This window comes from Erythrolamprus reginae, chromosome 1 (genome assembly GCF_031021105.1).
Source record: "Erythrolamprus reginae isolate rEryReg1 chromosome 1, rEryReg1.hap1, whole genome shotgun sequence".
NCBI classification, from domain to species: domain Eukaryota; kingdom Metazoa; phylum Chordata; class Lepidosauria; order Squamata; family Dipsadidae; genus Erythrolamprus; species Erythrolamprus reginae.
The window spans coordinates 187,363,482-187,384,809 of record NC_091950.1 but is presented as its reverse complement, the minus strand read 5'-3'; the positions used below and the strand labels follow the sequence as shown (position 1 = coordinate 187,384,809).

Below are 21,328 nucleotides of genomic sequence, written 5' to 3'. Positions count from 1 at the left end.
GTGATATGATCACAGAGGTCGTTGATGTAGAGAATGAAAAGAGTAGGACCTAGTACGCTGCCTCGGGGAACACCACTTTTAACAGGGATAGGGGTGGAAATGGCTTACCTCCTTGCAGCAAAAGTAAGTTTCAGCATTTGCCTCTTCCTGCAGCAATTTGCCTCCTGCAGCTTTAGTTTCACTTTCATTTTAGCACTGTGGGCTTCCTGGCAACTTCAATCAATCAGCTGAGTGTAAGGAGGCAGATAATCACTGGCTTGTGCTAATTAGGCTCTAATGTTGTTTGCTGTAAGGAGGCAAATTGTTGGCAGGCAGGAACCAAAGAGGGGTGGGGTGGCTATATTTGGTGTATAAGACGCATCCAAGTTTTCACCCTCTTGGGGAGGTAAAAAGATGCATCTTATACTCTACTAAAGAATTTCATTTCCACAAAAAGGAGAGTAGTTTAGTGGCAAGCATAAACTAAAATGTAAGCTGATTCTCCCAGGAAGCATTGAAACAAAAAGGTACATCTGAGCCAGCTCAATTCACAAGGCATTGGGAAGATAATAAAAATGAATGTTTATGATTATTAAACAATATTTCAGGGCTGGAATGCATTCATGCATACTGCTTTATGTAAAGCCAACTTCCTTAATGGCTTTTAGTTTGGCAGTTGGACAGTTCATTCTCAGCAACAGCTAGTGAATGTTTCCTAGATCCTCCGCAGCCAATCCGCTGTGGCCATCTTGCCACGGCCATTTCACTTCAGCTGACTCACTGTGCGTCAACGCGCCATAGACAACTTGCTATGGGACAACAACTCGCTGTGGACAATTCCATGTAAGGGATAACTCAACATGATAAATTTTATCTGCCACTGTTTCTTTGACATTATTTTCATTTTTGTCAATGGAAATAATGTGTGGGGATAACATTTATTGCATTGGGTTATCCAGTGTGAAATTGTCCTATGGTGAGTTGTCCCACAAAGAGTTGGCCGTGTGAGATGGCTACAGTGAATTATCCCACCCCACCCCAAAGATGGCGCTATTTAACCCACAGTGTATACAGTCTATTGGCTCTTGCCAGCTGGGCTGAAACCATGGAAACCATGCCCCCATGCCATATAGAACTTTATAGGTGATACCCAGACCCAGGTTGTTGTTATTATTGTTATTATTATTTATTAGATTTGTATGCCGCCATTCTCCGAAGACTCAGGGTGGTTCACAAGTCACAATATAAACAATGCAACAACAAATCTAATTAACTTAAAAATTACAAAGTAAAATCCCAATGTATTAAAATCAGACAGCCAATTCATTCACAACCACTCATCAAATTTAGTAAATGGGGGGGGGGTTGATCTAATTTCCCCATGCCTGGCAACATAAATGAGTTTTGAGGCTCTTGCGAAAGGCAAGGAGGGTGGGGGCAGTGCAAATCTCTGGAGGGAGCTGACTCCATAGGGCCGGGGCTGCCACAGAGAAGGCTCTTCTCCTGGGTCCCACCAGACAATATTGTCTGGCCGACAGGGTCTGGAGAAGGCCAACACTGTGGGACCTAACCAGTCGCTGGGATTCATTCTACTGTTGCTACCGGTGCGCTGCGCATGCAGCTTCATTTCTCCTGCACATGCCCACATGCTTCCCAGTGAGATTTTGTTCTGCACATGCACAGAAAAGAAAATCTCACAAAGGGATGCACAAGTGTGAGATTTCAGCAAATTTTTTGCTTCTGCACATGCACAGAAGCAAAAAATAGCTGAAATTTCATGTCTTTCCCTTGCAAGATTTTGCTTCCTGCATGTGCACAGAAGCAAAATCTCACTGGGACACATACGGGTGCACGCAGGAGAAGTGAAGCTGTGTGTGCAGCTCAACCTTCGCTACCGGTACGGTGTTCCTAACCGTACCGGTAGCAACCCGCTACTGGTGATAAATGAAGCATATTGAAAAACACACTGGCCTGTGCAGCTCATGAAGCGGGGGGGCATCATCTGAGTCTGTGGAGAGGGGCGTCATACAAATCTAATTAATAATAATAATAATAATAATAATAATAATAATAATAATCAGCTAGAGAAATTAGTGAAATACGAAGATCTAAAAATCGAGCTGCAACGACTCTGGCATAAGCCCGTGAAAGTGGTCCCAGTGGTACTTGGCACTCTGGGCGCAGTGCCAAAGGATCTCAGCGGACATTTGAAAACCATCGGAATTGACAAAATCTCCATCTGTCAATTGCAAAAGGCCGCTTTACTGGGATCAGCAAACATAATTTGCCGCTACATCACGCAGTCCTAGGTGGTGACTGGTGATGAAATACGAAATCCAGCATAGTGATCTTGTTTGCTGTGTTGTATTGACATAATAATAATAATAATAATAATAATAATAATAATAATAATAATAATAATAATGCTGAGACAGGTCCGCTACCACTCATGCTGTTGTATTTTCGACCCGATGAAGCTTTTGAGTGGTTTCCAAGATCATCCCCATGTAGAATGCATTGCAGTGGTGGATCCAACAGTTCGCAAGGCCTTGACTGGAGGGTGCCACAATCTAGAAAGGGTGCAACTAGAGCACCAGATGAAACTGTACCAAGGCCTTCTTGGCCACAGCTACTATCCACAGTTTGTGCAGTATCTGTAAAAGCCCCCACCCCCATATTCCATATTCTGTATAATTAAGTTTATTTTTGCCTTAACATTTCCCAGCCCAGCTTTTCCTGATTGCACTACCCAGAAAAGATTGATCCTATTGATGTTAAGCTATATCTGCTTATATGCCATTTTTTCCACCTCTTTCAGTTGAGTTCATAGTCTTCAGTTTCAGTCGCTCTCCCAACTACTACTACTCACATGAAGAAAGAATCCTCTAACCCAACAGTGAAATCTATTTACCTTCCCTATCGGTAGTGCATGCTTTGCACATGCACACTTGTGCCACCGTTATGCATGCTTTTTTTCCCTCTGAGCATGAGCAGAAGGCTTTGCGCATGCGCAGAGGGTTTAAAACAAGAAAATGGTTATATCCGGGCAGGTGGGCAGAGCCTCTTGCTGCCGCTGCTACCCCCACACCCGAAACAGGGCATACCAGTAGGATTTCACCACTGCTCTAACCTAACACTCAATAGTTTTAGTTCTCCCACTTTATAGTGCCTAGCTGGTTGCACAAGAAGGACAGGATATGCCTCACTGCCCTCAGGAGCTATTTCTGCCCTGATGTCTTTATTTCATATTACAATAGCTTAGGAGATGTTCAGTTAGAGTAATGGCAGGGAAGTGGGACAAACAGCACAGAGCAATACTTCCCATACTTACTGCAGAGCCTGACTGATGGATGCTTTCCCTGAGTCTGGCAGTGTGTTGAAAGAGCTAAGAGAGGCAGGATAGAGATTGTCAACAGGAACAGCAAATGACTTGCTCACATTGTTTTGTGGTGACTGATAGGTACAGAGCCTATCCCCATTTAGTTCTTAAATGGGGAAAGGCGTGAAATGTATTTTAGCAGCAGAACTCTAAATGACGTTTCCCAAGTTGTTATAGGCAACTATATCCTCTGTATTGGCTAGATTATTTAAATGGAGATTAATGGATGTGAATTATCCCACCTTCCTTTATCAATAAAACAGGACAGGATGCTTCCACGTATCCACTTCTTTTCTAAAGTGGAGTTAAATTTTTACAAGGCTCCCAATTAATTTAAAAAGCCCTCCTGCAGTCAGTTCTCTGAGAAGATACTGCTCTTGCATGTGGGATTAGAGTTATTGGTTCAGTTAGAGATATTGGAAGAGACTCTTCTTGGTGCATCTCTCCAATTTCTTTCATGAACCTTGGTGGCACAGTGGTTAGAGTGCAGTACTACAACCTGCTTCTGCTGACTTAACTCCACTTTAGAAAAAAGTGGATACATGGAAGCATCCTAACCTGTTTTATTGATAAAGTTCAGCAGTTCAAATCTCAGTAGGCTCAAGGTTGACTCAGCCTTCCATCCTTCCGAGGTGGGTAAAATGAGGACCCAGATTGTTGGGGACAATATGCTAACTCTTAAACAGCTTAGAGGGGGCTGTAAAGCACTGTGAAGCAGTATATAAGTCTAAGTGCTACTGCTATTACTATTTCAGGGCCTTCAAGGAAAGCAATCACATTTTATTTAACTAATTCCACAAATGAAGGATATCATTAACTATTTCAAACTTTTAAATAATCCATTTAGTTGGTCAACCTCAAGTTTTGAAAAGACAGATGTACCTTTAAAAAAAAAAAACAAGGCAGGCATAATTTGTTATCACAATTCATCTCTGCACTTAATCAATTTAGCTCCTCTCTGCATGCCCATTTTGGCTAGGAATCATGCATCATCTTATCAAAGGACGATTGATCTGTGACGATTGAGAACCTCCATAGACATCTCATCCAGTGCATCTGAAAGGCATCAGGATAAGGAAAAATGCTTTTAGCCTCTCCTTTTTTGGACTCCAGCAACCTATATTCTGACTGTCTTTTTGTTGTTGTCATTGTTTTATTTTCCCCAGAATTAACACCCAGTTTCAATATCAATGGTTCAATGACAAATTTAATATTATATAGGAAAGAGAAAATGTCCTCCCTCTTTACTTTGCTGTTCTTCCACTATACGTAGATGAACTCTAACACCTTCAGAAGTAAAGAAATAAATATGAAATATTGAAAATGAAAATGAAAAAAGAGAAAATTCTATAGGCATCATGACAGCTTTCTGCATTCTGACTCTTTTCCCATACATCTTTCAGGACAGCCGTATAGCCTGAGTACATTCAAACTCTGCTGATAAAGCTAATAATGCTAACCCACATCATAAAATTCACTATATGCCTTGCCAATAATATGCATTAATGTTTGAGAAATTTAATGTTTGCAAATCTATATGCAATTCCCTGAATTTATCTAGATGCCAGATTTGGAGCTGCTGTTAATGTTCAGAGTAGCCTATCTTGTTTTAATCAGGGCTATGACAGCGGTGGGTTGCTCTCGGTTCAGCCTGGTTTGGCGAACTGGTAGCGGCGGCAGCAGTGGGAGGCTCTGCCCACCTGCAAGCGCGTGTGCAAACCAGTATCAATGGGATTTAGAATCCACTACTGGGCCATGAGATTGACCAACTAGAATCTTGTGCAAAAATACTTAACTTAGAAAGAAAGGTGCCTGTTTTAGTCACAGATTTTTGACACAGATTTTTGATTCTTGATTATCTGAACTTTGTTCCGTCTAGCACAAAAGTGTCAAACTTGATTTCATTTGAAGGCAGCATCAGGCTTGTGTTTGATCTTTGGGGAGGGGCAATATGGATGTGGCCAGGGTGGGCATGACCAGATTGACATTAAATCAGGCCCAAAGTATTATGTGAAGTTAGAGGTTTTTGGTCTGACACTAGTGTTGGGTGAATCCAATCGAACTTTGCCGTGAAGTTTGGGTGAGTTCGCCAAACCCGAACCCGTACTTTTGTTTGCAGCAAGCCGCTGTGGCGTCCTTTTCTGTAAAAATAAACAAGGAGCTGGGGAATTCCCCACCTCCTTTTGCTTCCTTTTATTTTTACAGAAAAGGATGCCGCAGCGGTGATGCAAGCAAAAGAATGTGGGAAATCCCACGAAGGGATTCCGGGGGCGGGGCTTTGACGTCACAGAGACTCCTTCCTCCCCGTTTCGGCCGGCCAGAAGTAGTCTCTGTGACATCAAAGTCCCGCCCCCGGAATCCCTTTGTGGGATTTCCTACCTCCTTTTCCTTGCAGCGTCGCAAGCAAAAAGAGGTGGGAAATCCCATGATGGGATTTCCCACTCTCCTCCTGGGTGGCGGCATTTCGCGGTGTTTGGCCGAACCCAAACCCAAACTTTACCTGAACTTTTTAAAAAGTTCAGGTTCGGGTTTGGCATGCCGAACACTGCAAAGTTCGGCACGAACCCGAACTTTGCAGGTTCGGTTTGCCCAACACTACCTGACACAGCAGCAATAAAGAAATGGGAGGGGTGAGAGAGAGAGAGATTGATATCAACACACATTCCTTTACACAGAGTCCGAGGTCAACTGAATAAATGAGGAAGCCAGTAATCCCTGCACTGGATTAGTCCACATGATTGCATTTATGGGTGTGGGGATGTGAAATGAACTTTAACCTGAATGGGAACTGAAGAGTAATTCAGTGTTGGAATGAATTCCACAAATCCAAAATGGACATGTTAATAAATCCGAACCTTGTGTGAGAGCACAGGAGTGGAATGTGATTTATTTCTCAGATGCTATTTGGTTTGCTGGCCTTGAGTCTGACACCCCTGTTCTACTAGAATTTTCAGGCAGGCGGTAGGTCTTTGTGGCCCCTACAAGTATAGCTGAAAAATTTGGACTCCTATATCACCAGTAATGGGTTGCATCCGGGGTTCTGGTAGTGAAAACTGAGATGCGCATGTACCTCCGTGCCCCCAACATGTGCACGGGTGAGATTTATTTCTGTGCATGTGCAGCAAGTGAAATCTCGTGGGAGGATGCTCTCGCATGTGAGATTTTGCCGATTTTTGCCAGGCTTTTTGCTTCTGTGCATGTGCAGAAGCAAAGCAATTGCTAAAAATTGCCAAAATCTCTTACATGTGAGCATCCTCGTGCAAGATTTCTCTTGCTGTGCATGCGCAGAAGCCATATCTCATGCCCACTGGACACATGCGCTCACGCAATGGTACCAGTGGCGGCTGGTAAGTGGAGCCCCCGCCTGTAAATCACTATTAATTTATTGCGAACCTCAAGCCAGTCAACACGCAGTAGATTTATCTGTAACTTAATATGTGTATACTTAATATGCATCTCGCCTCATGGTCATTACAGGAAAATAAAAAATAAAAAATCCTGAAACAGTAAAATTCCAAGAAATGTCACTTAGGAACAAATACAACAAATACAATGTGTCAGGACAAAGCCATTTTATTTGGGATCTTTGGCCTGCCACACTTTATATTATTCTACTATGTATTTTCTACTGTGGGAAAATGGGAGGGGGGATTCTATGAGTTTGTTAGCATGTAGCCATAACAAAGTCTTTCTAGAAAGCCAAGGTTATCCTTTGTCTCTGCACCTCTGCACTTACACGGAAGGAGATGGATGGACTCTGTCAGCATGGCCATAGAAGATTGGACAACATGATGGATTTATGGGTATGGGCAGAAGGGTTTGAACTTTCAACTGGGTGATGAAACCTGGAGGACTTCAATAGGTATTCAGGTTTCACCCAGATCTACCAACATGGCTCCAATAATAAATTGGGACTTTGACTTGGACTCTGATTTAATTTTGGGTGCTGTTTGGAACCCTTGCATAATAAAACCAAGTACATTTTGATTCATTGTAGCTAAAGAGGGAAATTGGGGAAAAAATTAAGCTCTGTGACAATAGATACACAGTAGCTCTTTCAAAAATGGGCATGAGTAATACACGTGTCAAAATATTCTCAACAAGATTTAACAGTCCAGTTTTGTATATCATGGAAAGAAAAATGAACTGTTATTAAATTGCATTTCAGCCCTTACGCTATATCCTGTGAAATCATTTGGCTATATCCTGTGAAATCATTTGTCTAAAATGTTTTGATTGTTCCTGAGCTAATAACTTAATCATTATGAGAGAATTTGCTGGACCTGTTTGGAATCCTGGTTTATGAATTTTAATTGTGAAAAACAAGGCAATGCTCTCCTTAAGATCATATGTCTTAGGAACATTCATTTTCCCTTACTGGAATCTCAAGAAATCTATTCACACAACTGAGGAATACAGTATACTATTTTGGTTTATGCACAAAATGTAAGGTTTTTAGTTCTATGACAGCAATCTGCTTATTCTTTTCTTAAACCATCTACATTTCTATGGAATTTATTTAGCAAAAGAATGATAAAAGACAGCTTTTCTCTTGGGAATGACAGAATAAGGTTGCAACGGAGTTTCTGTCTGTGGGCATAAACAGACCAAATCAAAAGATTTGTTAAATCTCATTTTGCTGTTATTTTGAACCTTTAAAATATGATGCAGTGAAGTTCACACATGCTGAAAAGATCAATTTCACCTAATCTGAGGCAAGTTTGAATGAATGCTATCCTGAACTCCATGTTTTTGCATTCTAGTTGTAGGCTAGGATGTATCTAAATCCAGTTTATGTCAATGCCATAGGATTTTCCATATCATTGTATTCCCTCTATCTTTAAAAAATGCTGGGGGGGGATGTATTTAGTCTTGCTTATATTTTTTTCCTAAAATGGAGACCTTTATATAAAACTTTCACTAATCTTTATCTTTTTCAAATAAATATACCCTCTAAAAACATGTAACTATGCTAAAAATCACATTTCATATGCACTTTCCATAAACATTTTTTTCTGCAAAACAACTTCCCCCAAATTATGTGTGGTACTGTACTCTACTTATTGTTGCCAAACAAAACCTGCATCCATTTTAATGTATTGCATCCATTTACTCAAGACTGAAATCTGTAGCAGATTTCATTTCCACCCCAACTATAGTGCAGATTTAATTGCCTTTGTCTCACAATCATATCTTCCAATTATGTAAGGGACTTTTTTTCTTCACATATATACTTAACATACTGTACAAGCGTTTTGTCTTAAAGCTGAAAGTGGGGCTAGGCTCTGTTCTCCTCTTTTCCATGACAATCATATAATTTACTGTTAGAAAATGGTAGCACGTAGCCTATCATATCTGTGCTAGAAAGCTAAGCAAGCCAGTACAGGCTAGAATTTACAAGGAAGACTTCTGGGGAGTTTCACAGTGATAGGCTAGACTGAGAAATTACAAAAATGTTCCGGAAGGCAGCAATGACAAGTCAATGAGCCGGGGTGACGCAGCAGGTAGAGTGCTGTACTGCAGGCCACTGAAGCTGACTGTAGATCTGAAGGTCAGCGGTTCAAATCTCATCACCGGCTCAAGGTTGACTCAGCCTTCCAGCCTTCCGAGGTGGGTAAAATGAGGACCCGGATTGTGGGAGCAATATGCTGGCTCTGTTAAAAAGTGCTATTGCTAACATGTTGTAAGCCGCCCTGAGTCTAAGGAGAAGGGCGGCATAAAAATTGAATGAATGAATGAATGAATGAATGAATGAATGAATGGATGGATGGATGGATGGATGGATGGATGGATGATAGACAGACAGACAGACAGACAAACAAACAAACAAACAAATAAATAAATAATTTTTTATATTGTTGCTCCAGAAAACTGTTAACTAAGTCATATAACAATGCTCAGACTTTGAAAATACTTGGTTTTGGTTCTCCTGTTGCTTATGAAGTTGGTTTAGTCTTTATCCTGAAACTACATCAATTTCTCCCATACTTGACTTCTAGTAATAGTAAACTAAAGCTTTCATCAAACTGGTTGAGGCAAGACAAAATCCAACTAATCAAAGTGATGGCTTCAATCAACTTTTAAACTATGTTAATGCCATCCATGCCAAATGTTTTCCTAGAGATTAAGATTAAGGCTGAAGCATATAAAGAAAGGTTGCCAGAATTGGGTTTGTCTAGTGTAGTGAAAAGAAAGATAAGAGGTGACTTGATAGCAATGATCCTATATTTGAGGGGTTACCACAAAGAAGAAGGGGTCAACTTATTTACCAAAGCACCAGAAGGTGAGACAAGAAACAATGGGTGAAAACTAATCAAAGAGAGAAGCAACCTAAAACTATGGAGAAATTTCCTATCAGTGAGAACCATTAACCAGTGGAATGGCTTGCCTTCAGAAGTTGTGGGTGCTCCAACACTGGAGGCTTTTAAGAAGACACTGGACAGCCGCTTGTCTGGAATGGTATAAGAACTCCAGCTTGAGCAGGGGGTTTGGACTAGAAGATATCCAAGGTCCTTTCCAAGTCTGTTATTTTAGTAAGATGGCATACAACAAAAGAAGGAAGGACCTGAAGTCTTGAAGACATGGTTCTGCTACTATGTTTGGCTGTCCAGCAGTAATTCTGAGTCAGTTGAATGGGATATATTGCTTGTACAATATTCATCTGCTGGGCCTCTTGTATTGAGTTTTTATAAGGGTTTTGGTATGGTTGTGTGTTTGCTGTTTCTATTTATATTGTTTACTGTTCTTGTCATATAATAATAATAATAATAATAATAATAATAATAATAATAATAATAATAACAACAACAACAACAACAACAACAACAACAACAACAACAGAGTTGGAAGGTACTTTGGAGGTCTTCTAGTCCAACCCCCTGCTTGGGTAAGAGACCGTATACTACTTCAGAAAAATGGTTATCCAACATCTGCTTAAAAACATCCAGTGTTGGAGCATTCACATCTTCTGGAGGTAAGCCATTCCACTGATCAATTTTTCTAACTGTCAGAGAATTTCTCCTTAGTTCTAAATTGCTTCTCTCCTTGTTTAGTTTCCCCCATTGCTTCTTGTCCTATCCTCAGGTGCTTTGGAGAATAGTTTGACTCCCTCTTCTTTGTGGCACCTCTGAGATATTGGAACACTGCTGTCATGTCTCCCCTAGTGCTTCTTTTCATGAAAAAAGACATACCCAGTTCCCGCAACTATTCTCCATATGTGTTTAGCCTCTAGTCCCCTAATTTGAACTGTAGTCATTGCCAAGCATCATATATGTGAGATAGATGGCTAGACAGATTGATTGATTGATTGATTGAATAAATGAAAATGAATGAATGAATGAATGAATGAATCCCCTGACAAGCAAGTAATAGAGGTAAACAGTGAGAGACAGACAGCAATCATAAATATGAGAAATCAACTATCTCCCTCTCTACTGATGCTTATCAACAGAAAACCATCTCTTCCCAAAGTTACTTCCCAGCATGATAATAGAACCTGCCCTCCTGAAAATGCACACTTGTATGCAATTTCTAGTTAAAGTACTAAGTTGTTCATAGATGGCTTCTCTCAGCTTAACTGCCGACTGAGTCATCTTCTTGTCTGCAGGCCATCAAACTTGACCAGCTGTCTGGCAAAAAAGCATGAAGCAAACTGGGCTGCCTGATAAGGAACTGCTGTGCCTGTTCCAAGCTCCACTGTGAAGTGTCACAATGAATGAGGAATAGAGGCCACTTAAGGTCAAAATGCCTGACAGCTTCAGAAGATCCTTTGTTTTTCCTACAGTGGTCTGTTCAGCATGCTGCAGTCGTTTTACCTGACTGATTCACCATGACCTGGGAGCTGCTCTATACCATTTAATTTAGAGGAACTGCCATATGCCATGCGGCTTTTCTTTCACTTCAAAACTCCTGCTTAAAAGCCACAGCATGATGCCTTCCTGTGGTTATGCAAGATAAACAGGCCCCCAAATTATTGGATTTTTCTCGTGAACTCAGTACAGCCTACGATGACGGATAGAAGAAAAACAATTGTTTTTTTTTTAATTTTGATTGATCTCTCAGAAAATGAAAACTGTCCAACAGCTCATTGTATCCATAAATTGTAACATTCATTTCAGGCCAGTATGCAGGGATACAAACTCATCACATTATTCCTTCTTGGGACAGGTAATTTTATAATAAAGAGCATGGAAAGGGAAAAAAGAAACAGTAAACCAGGTAATTACAAGGATGGCAAAAGGAAAAGGAAATGTTGCAATAATTAATTACGCCAGCACCGTCCAGAATATCTCTCTGTTTATTTTTATCTTTACAAATCAGTCTTTCTAGTATCTCCTTCAAAGTTTTAAAACTTCTCACCTTTTTGTATCAGTTCCATCCCACAGTTTTCTTGGTCTTTATCTTCCTTTTGATCCAATCCCTTTAGCATTCTAAATTTATGAGTTATTTGATTGTCATTCCTTCTCGCTGTGAACTATCTACCTCAATATTTTGCTCTCAATCTACGGTCTTTCAGGACCCATTCATTCCCGACCTTATCACCATCTCTACTATTTCTTATTTTACCAGATAAGTCTCTTTAGTATACCATTCTCATCGTATCTAACATATGTCTATGTTTGTTATGATATAAACAACTCTCATTTCCATGCAACAATTGAGCAAAAGCAGACTTCTATATGCAGCTATTTCTGTTTCATTTCCAACATATCCACTACTTATTCTATCAACAGGTGCATGTCTTAAACCTTCTCTATCCATTTTTTGTAAATATTCTATCAACATTCATCTATTTGCTCTAGATTTTGTAATTAAGTATAATTCACAGTCATTTTCCTGTCAGACACAAGAACGTGATACAGCCGTGTTCAGAACTATATTTTTATTTCATCGTACAATCTATTTGCTGCAAATTCCCAATTACCAACATACAAGGGACGGGGTAGCCCACAAATGCAGCACGTTTTTTTTCTCAGCCTACAGTAATGGCACAAATGTGAAACTTTAGGTATACATTATTTGAATTGTCAGGAGTGTGTGTGTAAATTTTATGTTTCTTCAGACAGATAGCGTAGCTGCAGCAGTGTTTCAAAATGGCGTAGTCACTGGGCACAGAAGGTGAGGCCATTAGAAGACAGCTCGGCAGAGCTCCAAGGCTTTGTGACTAGAACAAGGAGTGGTACCAACAGGGCATACACACCCTTGTCTCGCTGGAGGAAGGCTATAGAACAGGATGGAGATTACGTAGAAAAATAGGGAGTGTAGAAGAAACATCATTCTTTTTTGTGTGTAAGTTTCATTGTATTCAATAAATAATTGTTGAAGAAAAAAAATGTGGTGCATTACGTTCTTGGCGACCCTCGTAGTATCATTTGTATAAACATGTACATCTCCAATCAACACAGTTCTAAGACTACTACAAATATTCCTTATACATTTATCTATATATACAATAAACGTCCTTGACATTTCAGCTCCTTGTTTTATACTCTGCTCTATGCTCAACTACTTACGAAGCCTTCCATTTAGTCCTGTACATTTTTTATTTCTAACATATACTAGTCTCTTATCATATTCAGCAGCAAACCTTCAACTCCACAATTCAAGTCTATTTGTGATAGTATACAGTATGTTTTAATATATATAGGTTAAAAAGTAAAAATCTGATTTGCACATCCCTTGCCCCTTATAAAGCCACACTTCCAGATTTTGATCATTATCTCTTATACCTTTTTGTTCAGTATTCTACAAATACTTCTCGGGGACACATAACAAATCAATCCATGTAGGTTTTGAATTTACTCTTCCCGTCTTTGTATTTATATAAGAGAATAATAATGGTGCCCATAAATGTGCTTGTGTGTCTGTGTATCTGTGTATAATTTTATTAACGTTTTAAGAAGAAGAAAATGCAAGCAAATATGAAAGGTCTCTCTGAGCTTGGATAATTTCTTGCAGGCATTTCATTACTCAAACTAGGTAGCACTGATGATAACATGAAGAGTCTAATCTGTGGCTTCAAAACTCTCCTTTCTAATCTTGTGACTTTCATCCCAAATAATAATCCTGGCATATTGAAGGAAATTTGCAGTGCTTGAACTTTTAATAAATGTTATAAAAACATTTTCATTCACTTTGGGAGATATTTTAAATCTTGAATGTGTTGTCCTACCATCAGGTATCAATGCTGCTGCAATTCCAGATGATGCTACTGCAGTAGGAAAAACTGTGTAACTCCTAACTCCTAAGCATCAAGCTGGTGACAAATGGGTTTCCTGTTCTTCCTGGTACGTCAATGAAAATTACTGAAGAAAAGTTGCTTTGCAAGCAATTACACACATAATCATGTATTGCTCTTTGTCCCTTGCTCATTAATCAAAGGGGGCTCGTTATGTACTACAAATTATTACTGTTTGTCTCTGTTATATTGCAGTTCATGCAATAATTAAAGAATGCTGCTATTTTGATTAATTGTACTGTTTGTTAGTACAATAGTAAATCCCCCTTTTTTCTTATGCACAATTGTAATAGGAATTTCTTTAAGAACAAGTATATCTGTTTTGTCAATTTTCAATCGTGTAATAAAATATTGCTGTGAAACTTGATCCATTTCCTCCATCTTGACAAAGAACTCCAAAACATTTTTCCCCCAATTAAAAAAAATGCCAGGGCTTTAGCAATGTTTTTTCTGATCCCTTCATCAGAATTCACTGAGATGCTCTAAGTCTCAAGAAAAATTCATTTTCTCTCACTTTCAATAAAGTTAGATTATCTAATTCTCTTTCCAGTTCTCTAACTTCTGTCTTACTCACTAAAATTTCCATGTTGCCATTAACTTGTTTTACCTCTCCAGCCATTTATTTTATCGAACTTGCCATTCTGTTACCTTCTTCTTTCACCCTTTCATCGTTCTTTTTCAAAAACTGTCACTTTGTCATCTGGTTATTTAGTCAGTTTAATATCAAATGATTCTGCTAGTTTATTTCCCAGTTCCTGAAACATTTTCTGAGACAAATAGAGTGTAATTCTTTTCGTTGCAGGCTGCTTTAGCAATCCTCTCTTCGTCTCCATTCTCACTGCTTTTCCAGTTGTCATTGTAATGTCATAATCCCTAAAGGAAAGTGTCTACAGGACAGAGGGAAAAAGCAAGGTTCCCTTTAAAAAAAATAAAAATATTTTTGTGCCTTTAACACTTTCTTCTCTAATGGCACTCTGTAGTTTCAATCCACATCACAATCCATGTCTCCATAGCAATGAGCAGCATCAGAGCCTGGCTCATATTGCTTTTATCTTTTGTTTTGTAGTCATCAATTGTCTGCACTCTTTAATGGTAAAGAGAAAATGGACCATAAAGATCTGGTCCATTTATCTAATTCAAATCTATTCACAAACACTTTCACCAAAAATAATATTTTGAAAATAATCCTCCCATTTATCCATTTTAAATTCTCTTAGGTCAGTTCCTCATGTCCCCTATTTCTAGGATACCCTATAGTAGATCCCACAGTCTACCCCAACCTTTTCTTTAAAAGGAAGGTATGAAACGGAGAGTAGTTGTTCATCTACAGAGATGCTACCTTAAAGATGAAGCACATCACAACCTTTCCAAGGCTGCTATGATCATATTTCTAAAGTGGGGGACTAACAGTCTTCTGAATCCAGTTCATCATGCCTCCCCTCCTCATCCTCCTCCCACAGAAGCCAGGAGTGTATGGCTCTAGTCCAGTAGTAGCATAAATCATTCTATTCATTTCATCACAGAACACAGAGGGCTAAAGGAGTCCCAGATAATGTGGCCAGGCATCATCCTAGTCACCATTTGAAACTTCAGCAACACAGCATTGAGGCTTTAACAACAGCAACAGATGCTAAATATGCCTTGCCTCCCTTATTGCCATACTGAAGCCCCAAATGTGAGCTCTGTTGGGTTCATTTGTCAACTTTTTCTTCCCAGTGTTCAAGGCATTGTTTCTGCTGCTTGGTCTCCCAGTGCTCTTTGGCAAACCAAGGACACCTCCATGACTAGGTGACAGTGAGAGGCTACTCAGAATCAAGAACATCAAGATTGAGTTGCCTCCTGTTGCCAATAGTAATGAGACACTCAACTGAACTGCCTGCATTTAAATGGGTTGATAGAGATCCTTATGCATTCTAATTCACAATTTTCCATGTGTCATGATTATGGCCCCAGAGATTTTGCCTTCAACCATCCATCATGGCTTTAGATCAACGCTTTCTCATATGGAAGCGATAGCATTGGCCATGTTACCAGTCAAGTCCATACAAAATATTTCTTGTTGTTGGTAAGAATAAAACCCATATATTTTGGCAATTTTTGCCCAATAAACACACATCCAATTAAACCCCAAATTTTTAGGCAAGGTATGCTAGTGCTATTCTGTCTCAGGCAGAATCTTCTTTGCAAGCCAATGTATCATAGAGTCCCTCCCACCAGCTTAGGGTACATGCAATCTTCAGCCATACATTAAGCATACATCAGTCCATTAGTAGAAACAAATGAATAACCTCCAATGAGGTTATTTGTTATGTTTTTCTGAAATGCATGTTATGTTACATAGTACATAACTCCAATCAAGTTAATAGAATAGAATAGAATAGAATAGAATAGAATTTTATTGGCCAAGTGTGATTGGACACACAAGGAATTTGTCTTGGTGCATATGCTCTCAGCGTACATAAAAGAAAAAGATACATTTGTCAAGAATCATGTGGTGCAACACAATGAATGTTAATGAGATTTAAGTAGCATAAGTTTATATAGAAGTCTTATAATAATACACCAATGTATTTAAATTATGAAGTTTAATAATTAATTTATATATTTAATAATTAAAGTTGTTGTGGACTATGTACAGAATTGCTTCCCTTCCCACTTTTCCTTATAAAAACCTGCATGTTGGGTTGGATTTGATCATCATTGCTCAATAAGACTGGCTATGTGGGGTTTGGAACCCAATTGCTCTAAGTTTCTACTACACTGATTCTCTTAAAATTAATTCAGTTTAATGTTGTATTAATGAGGCATTTCAATTTTCTGATTTTTATATCTGATTCCAAAAGTACATTTCATTTGCTCAGAAGGATTCATTATGTAATTATGTATGCAACATTTATAGTTGAAGAGAAATCTTCTGTGTAATGGTAGCTTTGACAAACATAAAGCCATTTTTTAAAGTTAAATTAATCTTACAACTTTGGAAGTGCTAGATATTAACTGTAGTTTCATCAAATATTTTGGGTTTTTTTTAATGAATTAGGAATGTATTGAAAACTCTGCCATTTGAAACTTACAAGGTATTAACATTTAAACATATTCCTGAGTTAATACATAAAAGTGTTACCCGAATAATAGTTTTCTTGAAACATGACACTGTTCTGTCTTATTCAATTTTAAGATTGCTAAATATGTTTTCAAGTGATCATTTGAAAAAAGAAAAGAAATATTTTTTGCTCTCTTTCCAAACTAGAAACCTCAATTCATTATTTTACTGAATATAGCTTCCATTTCACAGCAATGGTTTTCCTGAAAGCCGTTAGATGATTACTAGTGCTTTAAAAAAACCTCCTGCAATATTTTTGGCTGTGAAATTAATATTGTCAATGAAAAGCAAGGAAAGCAATTTTAAAGAAAACAATATTAAATCATTTTTCTTGCTTATGTTTTATTGCAAAAACCCGTTTGCACTGTGAAATGTATCTTTCAGAATTACCAAAATGTCAAATACATTGTTGCTTTAGAGCATCTAACACAATTCTTCAGAAACCCTGGCACATATTACCAACATCATTATTTTGCTTTGAATCTGTATAGGGAAAAATATCACCATCCCCCACGCAAAGTTTTATGGTCTTTCTCGTTCTGTATATGGCAGTAAAGCAAAGAAATCAGATCAAAAAGCAGCGATGCTAACCTTCAGCTTTGTTGTTCTGAACATTTTCTGATGACATCTTGTCAAAAAATGTTTTGCCACCTTTTGCTTCTGGGTTTCTCACAGGAATGATGGAATGGCTCCCAGGCTGATTTTTAAATGCCGGTGATGGCAAACTTCTTTCAAAGTCTACTTCCTGTTGGAAGACATTAAGGGGATGTATATTAAAAGCTATCAGTAGGAAACAGACATGGGGAGGAGGATGTGAAGAGGTGAGGGGAAAAGCAGCAGGTTTCCATTACAAGGCTAATGTTTTTTGCTATGCTTCAGGAGAAATTTCTGCAATACTGTAGAGAGTTACAAATGTACTTTTGAAGTCAACTTATATTTCAACATCTAGAGACGAGGTTGCATTTTCACGTGGTGTTTTCCATGCAGTTTTCGCTTTCACAACTTTTTCTATGGTAAATTACCCATAGTGATTAAAAAAGGGCACGTAAATTTTCTGCAAAGCTGTAGCCCCACTTTCAAAGTTGGATGCATGGATCGTAACTGAGGATCTTCTGAACGTGTTTTACTAATGGTCAGAATCAAACCAAGCCCCTCTCTTCATTTCATTTAGCAATCATCAGAAGCAGCCCACTAAGTAATATTAATAGCACTAAATTGGGGGATTTAAAAACCAGATTGTTCTCCAATTCGTTTACATGAAACAGGGAAACATACTGGAATTTTTGGGGGGAAAGACAGTTCTTTAATATTAAACAAGCCGAGATAACTGCAATTTCAAAAACTATTTGATGTTATAAAGAAGCTTATAGGTTTTTGGTTGATAATTCTAGACTGCAAATGTTTACTCATCCATTGTATAAAGAAAAGATATCTCCACTAGCACCATGTCACTATGGATACCTTTGGCTGGTTTACATGCTAAAATCAAAGGAATAAGAGCAAAAAACATAACAGGGCAAAATTTTAAAAGCATATTTATTGCAGTAATTTTTTATTAGTTTAGGAGGCATCAACTGTATTTTTTCTTTCCATGCTGAATACACATGAGTATTAATAATAGCTAAATAATAGTAATTATGGGCAGTTTCCATTATATGTATTGTTTGTCTGAGATGTATGACTGTTTTTTTATATTAAGGGTTTTAAATTGTCTTTTAATCATTGGATTTGTACCGTTTCGTTGTTGTGAGCCGCTCCGAGGGGCGGCATACAAATCTAATAAATAAAATAAAATAAAATAAAATAAAATAAAATAAAATAGTAAAGTAAAGTAAAGTAAAGTAAAGTAAAGTAAAATAAAATAAAATAGTAAATAAAATAAAATAAAATAAAATAGTAAAGTAAAGTAAAGTAAAGTAAAGTAAAGTAAAATAAAATAAAATAAAATAGTAAATAAAATAAAATAAAATAAAATAAAATAAAATAAAATATATTTACACGGTCTTCTTCCCATAGTGGTTATATTATACAGTAAGCTCTACCATAATAGATAGCAAAATATGGTAAGCATCGGAGAGGGGCAGCATACAAATCTAATTAATAATAATAATAATAATAATAATAATAATAATAATAATATTTAAAGTTGGTTTTATAGAAGCAGCATAAAAGTTAAGTATATAAACAAATGGTGATACAGCCAAATTCATACAGCTTTGCTTCCCACCCACTCTTTGCAAAAGAGAAAGAAATGAATATTTATCTGGTTTTTGTTTGTTTATTTATTAGAGACTATATGCTGCTGCAATCCAGAAGGATTTTGAGTGGCTTCCATTCCTTTCTCACTATATAGGTTTAATAAAACAACAAAAACTGAAGAGAAAAATAGGGTCATTGAGGACAAAACGATCTAAACACAACCCAGGAGGAATGAAATATGTACAGATACTTCTTTCCTGTAATGCCTTCCAATGCTATAATGTGCATGGTCCTATGGGCACAAATGGATGAAAGGCAGAATGAAAAAGCCAATAATCCTCATATGGAAAAAATTGCAAGCAAGCAACTAATATTTGCAATTTATACAAACATCTAAATAGAATCTAAAACACAGGCAAAGTAATTGTAACCACGATAGTCACTTGTTTCTTATCGTGCCACCCAAAGTGCAAATAGATTCATGGATTCACAAAGAGCCTTTTAACATCCTTTCAGAAGACACTAGGGCTGGTGGTCGACCGGCCAAAACAAGAATAAATCAGTTGTCAAGCATCTGAATTTTGATCACATGAACATGAGGATGCTGCAATGGCCATAAATGTGAAAAATGTTTATAAGTCATTTTTTTGCAGTGCCCTTGTAGCTTTGAACAGTCACTAAACAAACTATTGTAAGTCAGGGACTGTGTGAGCTACATACTCGGTCACTTTTTCTATACTAACATGCCTTGTAAGTTGATGCACGCATAAGACAGAGACAAGTGGCAACTTAAACCAATGCAGTTGGAAACCTCCTTAAGCCTGAAATTGTAATACTGGACCCTTTTCTCAATATTTGCTCATATATTCGTACCGCATGGCAGATCATGTGTGAACTTTGGGAAGGGGGTGATTCAGCTGAGCGGGTTGGAGAGAGCTGGAAAGGAGTGACTTTCTCTTATAGCATTTTAAAGAATGGGGGAAAGATCTTATCAAAGATCCCCCCACTTCTTCCTATATTTTGACCTTCGGAGATGTGTTATCCATATGTAAAATATTAAGCAAAACAATATAAAAGTTTGCCTACCTGTTCTTGAGAGAAGTGGCTGAGTTGTGAAATATAAAGCACCCAGCAAATACATTTTTCATTCTGATTTATCCATTAACCATTAACCATCATATAGTAATTTTCGAGGTCTTCTAAATGGACTCTTGGAGATTAATGCTACTCATATGCTTTATATAATACCACACCATCACTGACTACCTTATTTTGTTTGCTCAAAAGGGATCGCCTCTCAGGATATGAAATAAACAGGCGTACAAGCATTTCCAGAGAATCCAGAATATTTCAGTATTCTCAAGGTCACTCTTTAAGACAGGAAAAAAAAAAAGACAACCTGGATAATGAGCCATGAAATTAAGAACTGTAATCAGGGAAAGCAAAATGTTTTATACTCCTATTTGTATTCCTTTTTTTCTGCTTTCGAGCCCTTGTTTTCTTTGGTTTGAGAAGGTGTGTTATGGGTTTGTATAAGAAAAACATGATCCGCATATAGATTCCTAGGGAAATGTGGTTGCTTTCATATAGGAACTAGCAAAATGATTGTTTCTTTTATAATTTAAAAAAAATGCACTATTAACTCTAAAATGTCTCCAGGACATGACCCAATCTAACTTTGCTTGCATTAAGAACAAAAAAGGGGACTCTTGCTGATTGAGGTCCTGGCCTCCCTTTTACTGCCAAACAAGGGGTAGTTGTGGAAATAGAAGTGCCATTTGAACAAAATCTTGCCATGGCAACGAAGGAAATTGGGAGCAGCCATGACATTATTTGACAGATTAGCTTGGTGCTCTGTTTCCTTCCTCAAAGGATTTGAAAATATTCCTGGTAATGTCCCTCCAAAATAGGCAACTTTAAATTGAAACTTAGATCATGAAAAATATTTCAGGTTATGATAAACAGATTGATTCTATTCCCTTTCAACCCACTGCTATTAAAATATTAAACTTTTATTCCTGGCTTTAAATTTTCTTTCCTGTTGCCTCACCAGACTGAAAACACAATATCGAAGCCATGACAGTTGATTGCAATTTAACCAATATAAAAGAGTTTCTGAACAATGTTATTATTTGAAACAATGCATTTAATTTACAAATTAAAACTGGGAGTCCAGAATAAACAAAATTTAAATCCAATGGGTACTTTAAACAACATTTCCCAGCTGCAACTGGAAATGATACCATAGAATTCTCAAATTAACTCTGACGGCATATTAAAGTTACAAATGTATATATTTACCCAGGAGCAAATTTTAATGTGTTCTGTATATATGATTAAATTGTAAGGTTTTATTAATTTACAGCTTGTCGAATGTCAAGTTCCAGCCTACATTTATTTTGAAGTAAGTCCCACTGAGCACAGTTGTGGA

At 37.8% G+C, this 21,328-nt stretch overlaps 1 protein-coding gene across 1 annotated transcript in view; it reads right to left on the bottom strand.

Moving 5' to 3' along the window:
* Positions 1-21,328, bottom strand: part of XIRP2 (xin actin binding repeat containing 2) — a 227,915-nt gene that overhangs the window by 139,959 nt on the left and 66,628 nt on the right. The window contains exon 2 of the mRNA XM_070731703.1: positions 17,290-17,443. Coding sequence (XP_070587804.1) covers positions 17,290-17,443 — 154 coding nt within the window. The remainder of the gene's footprint in view (positions 1-17,289; positions 17,444-21,328) is intronic.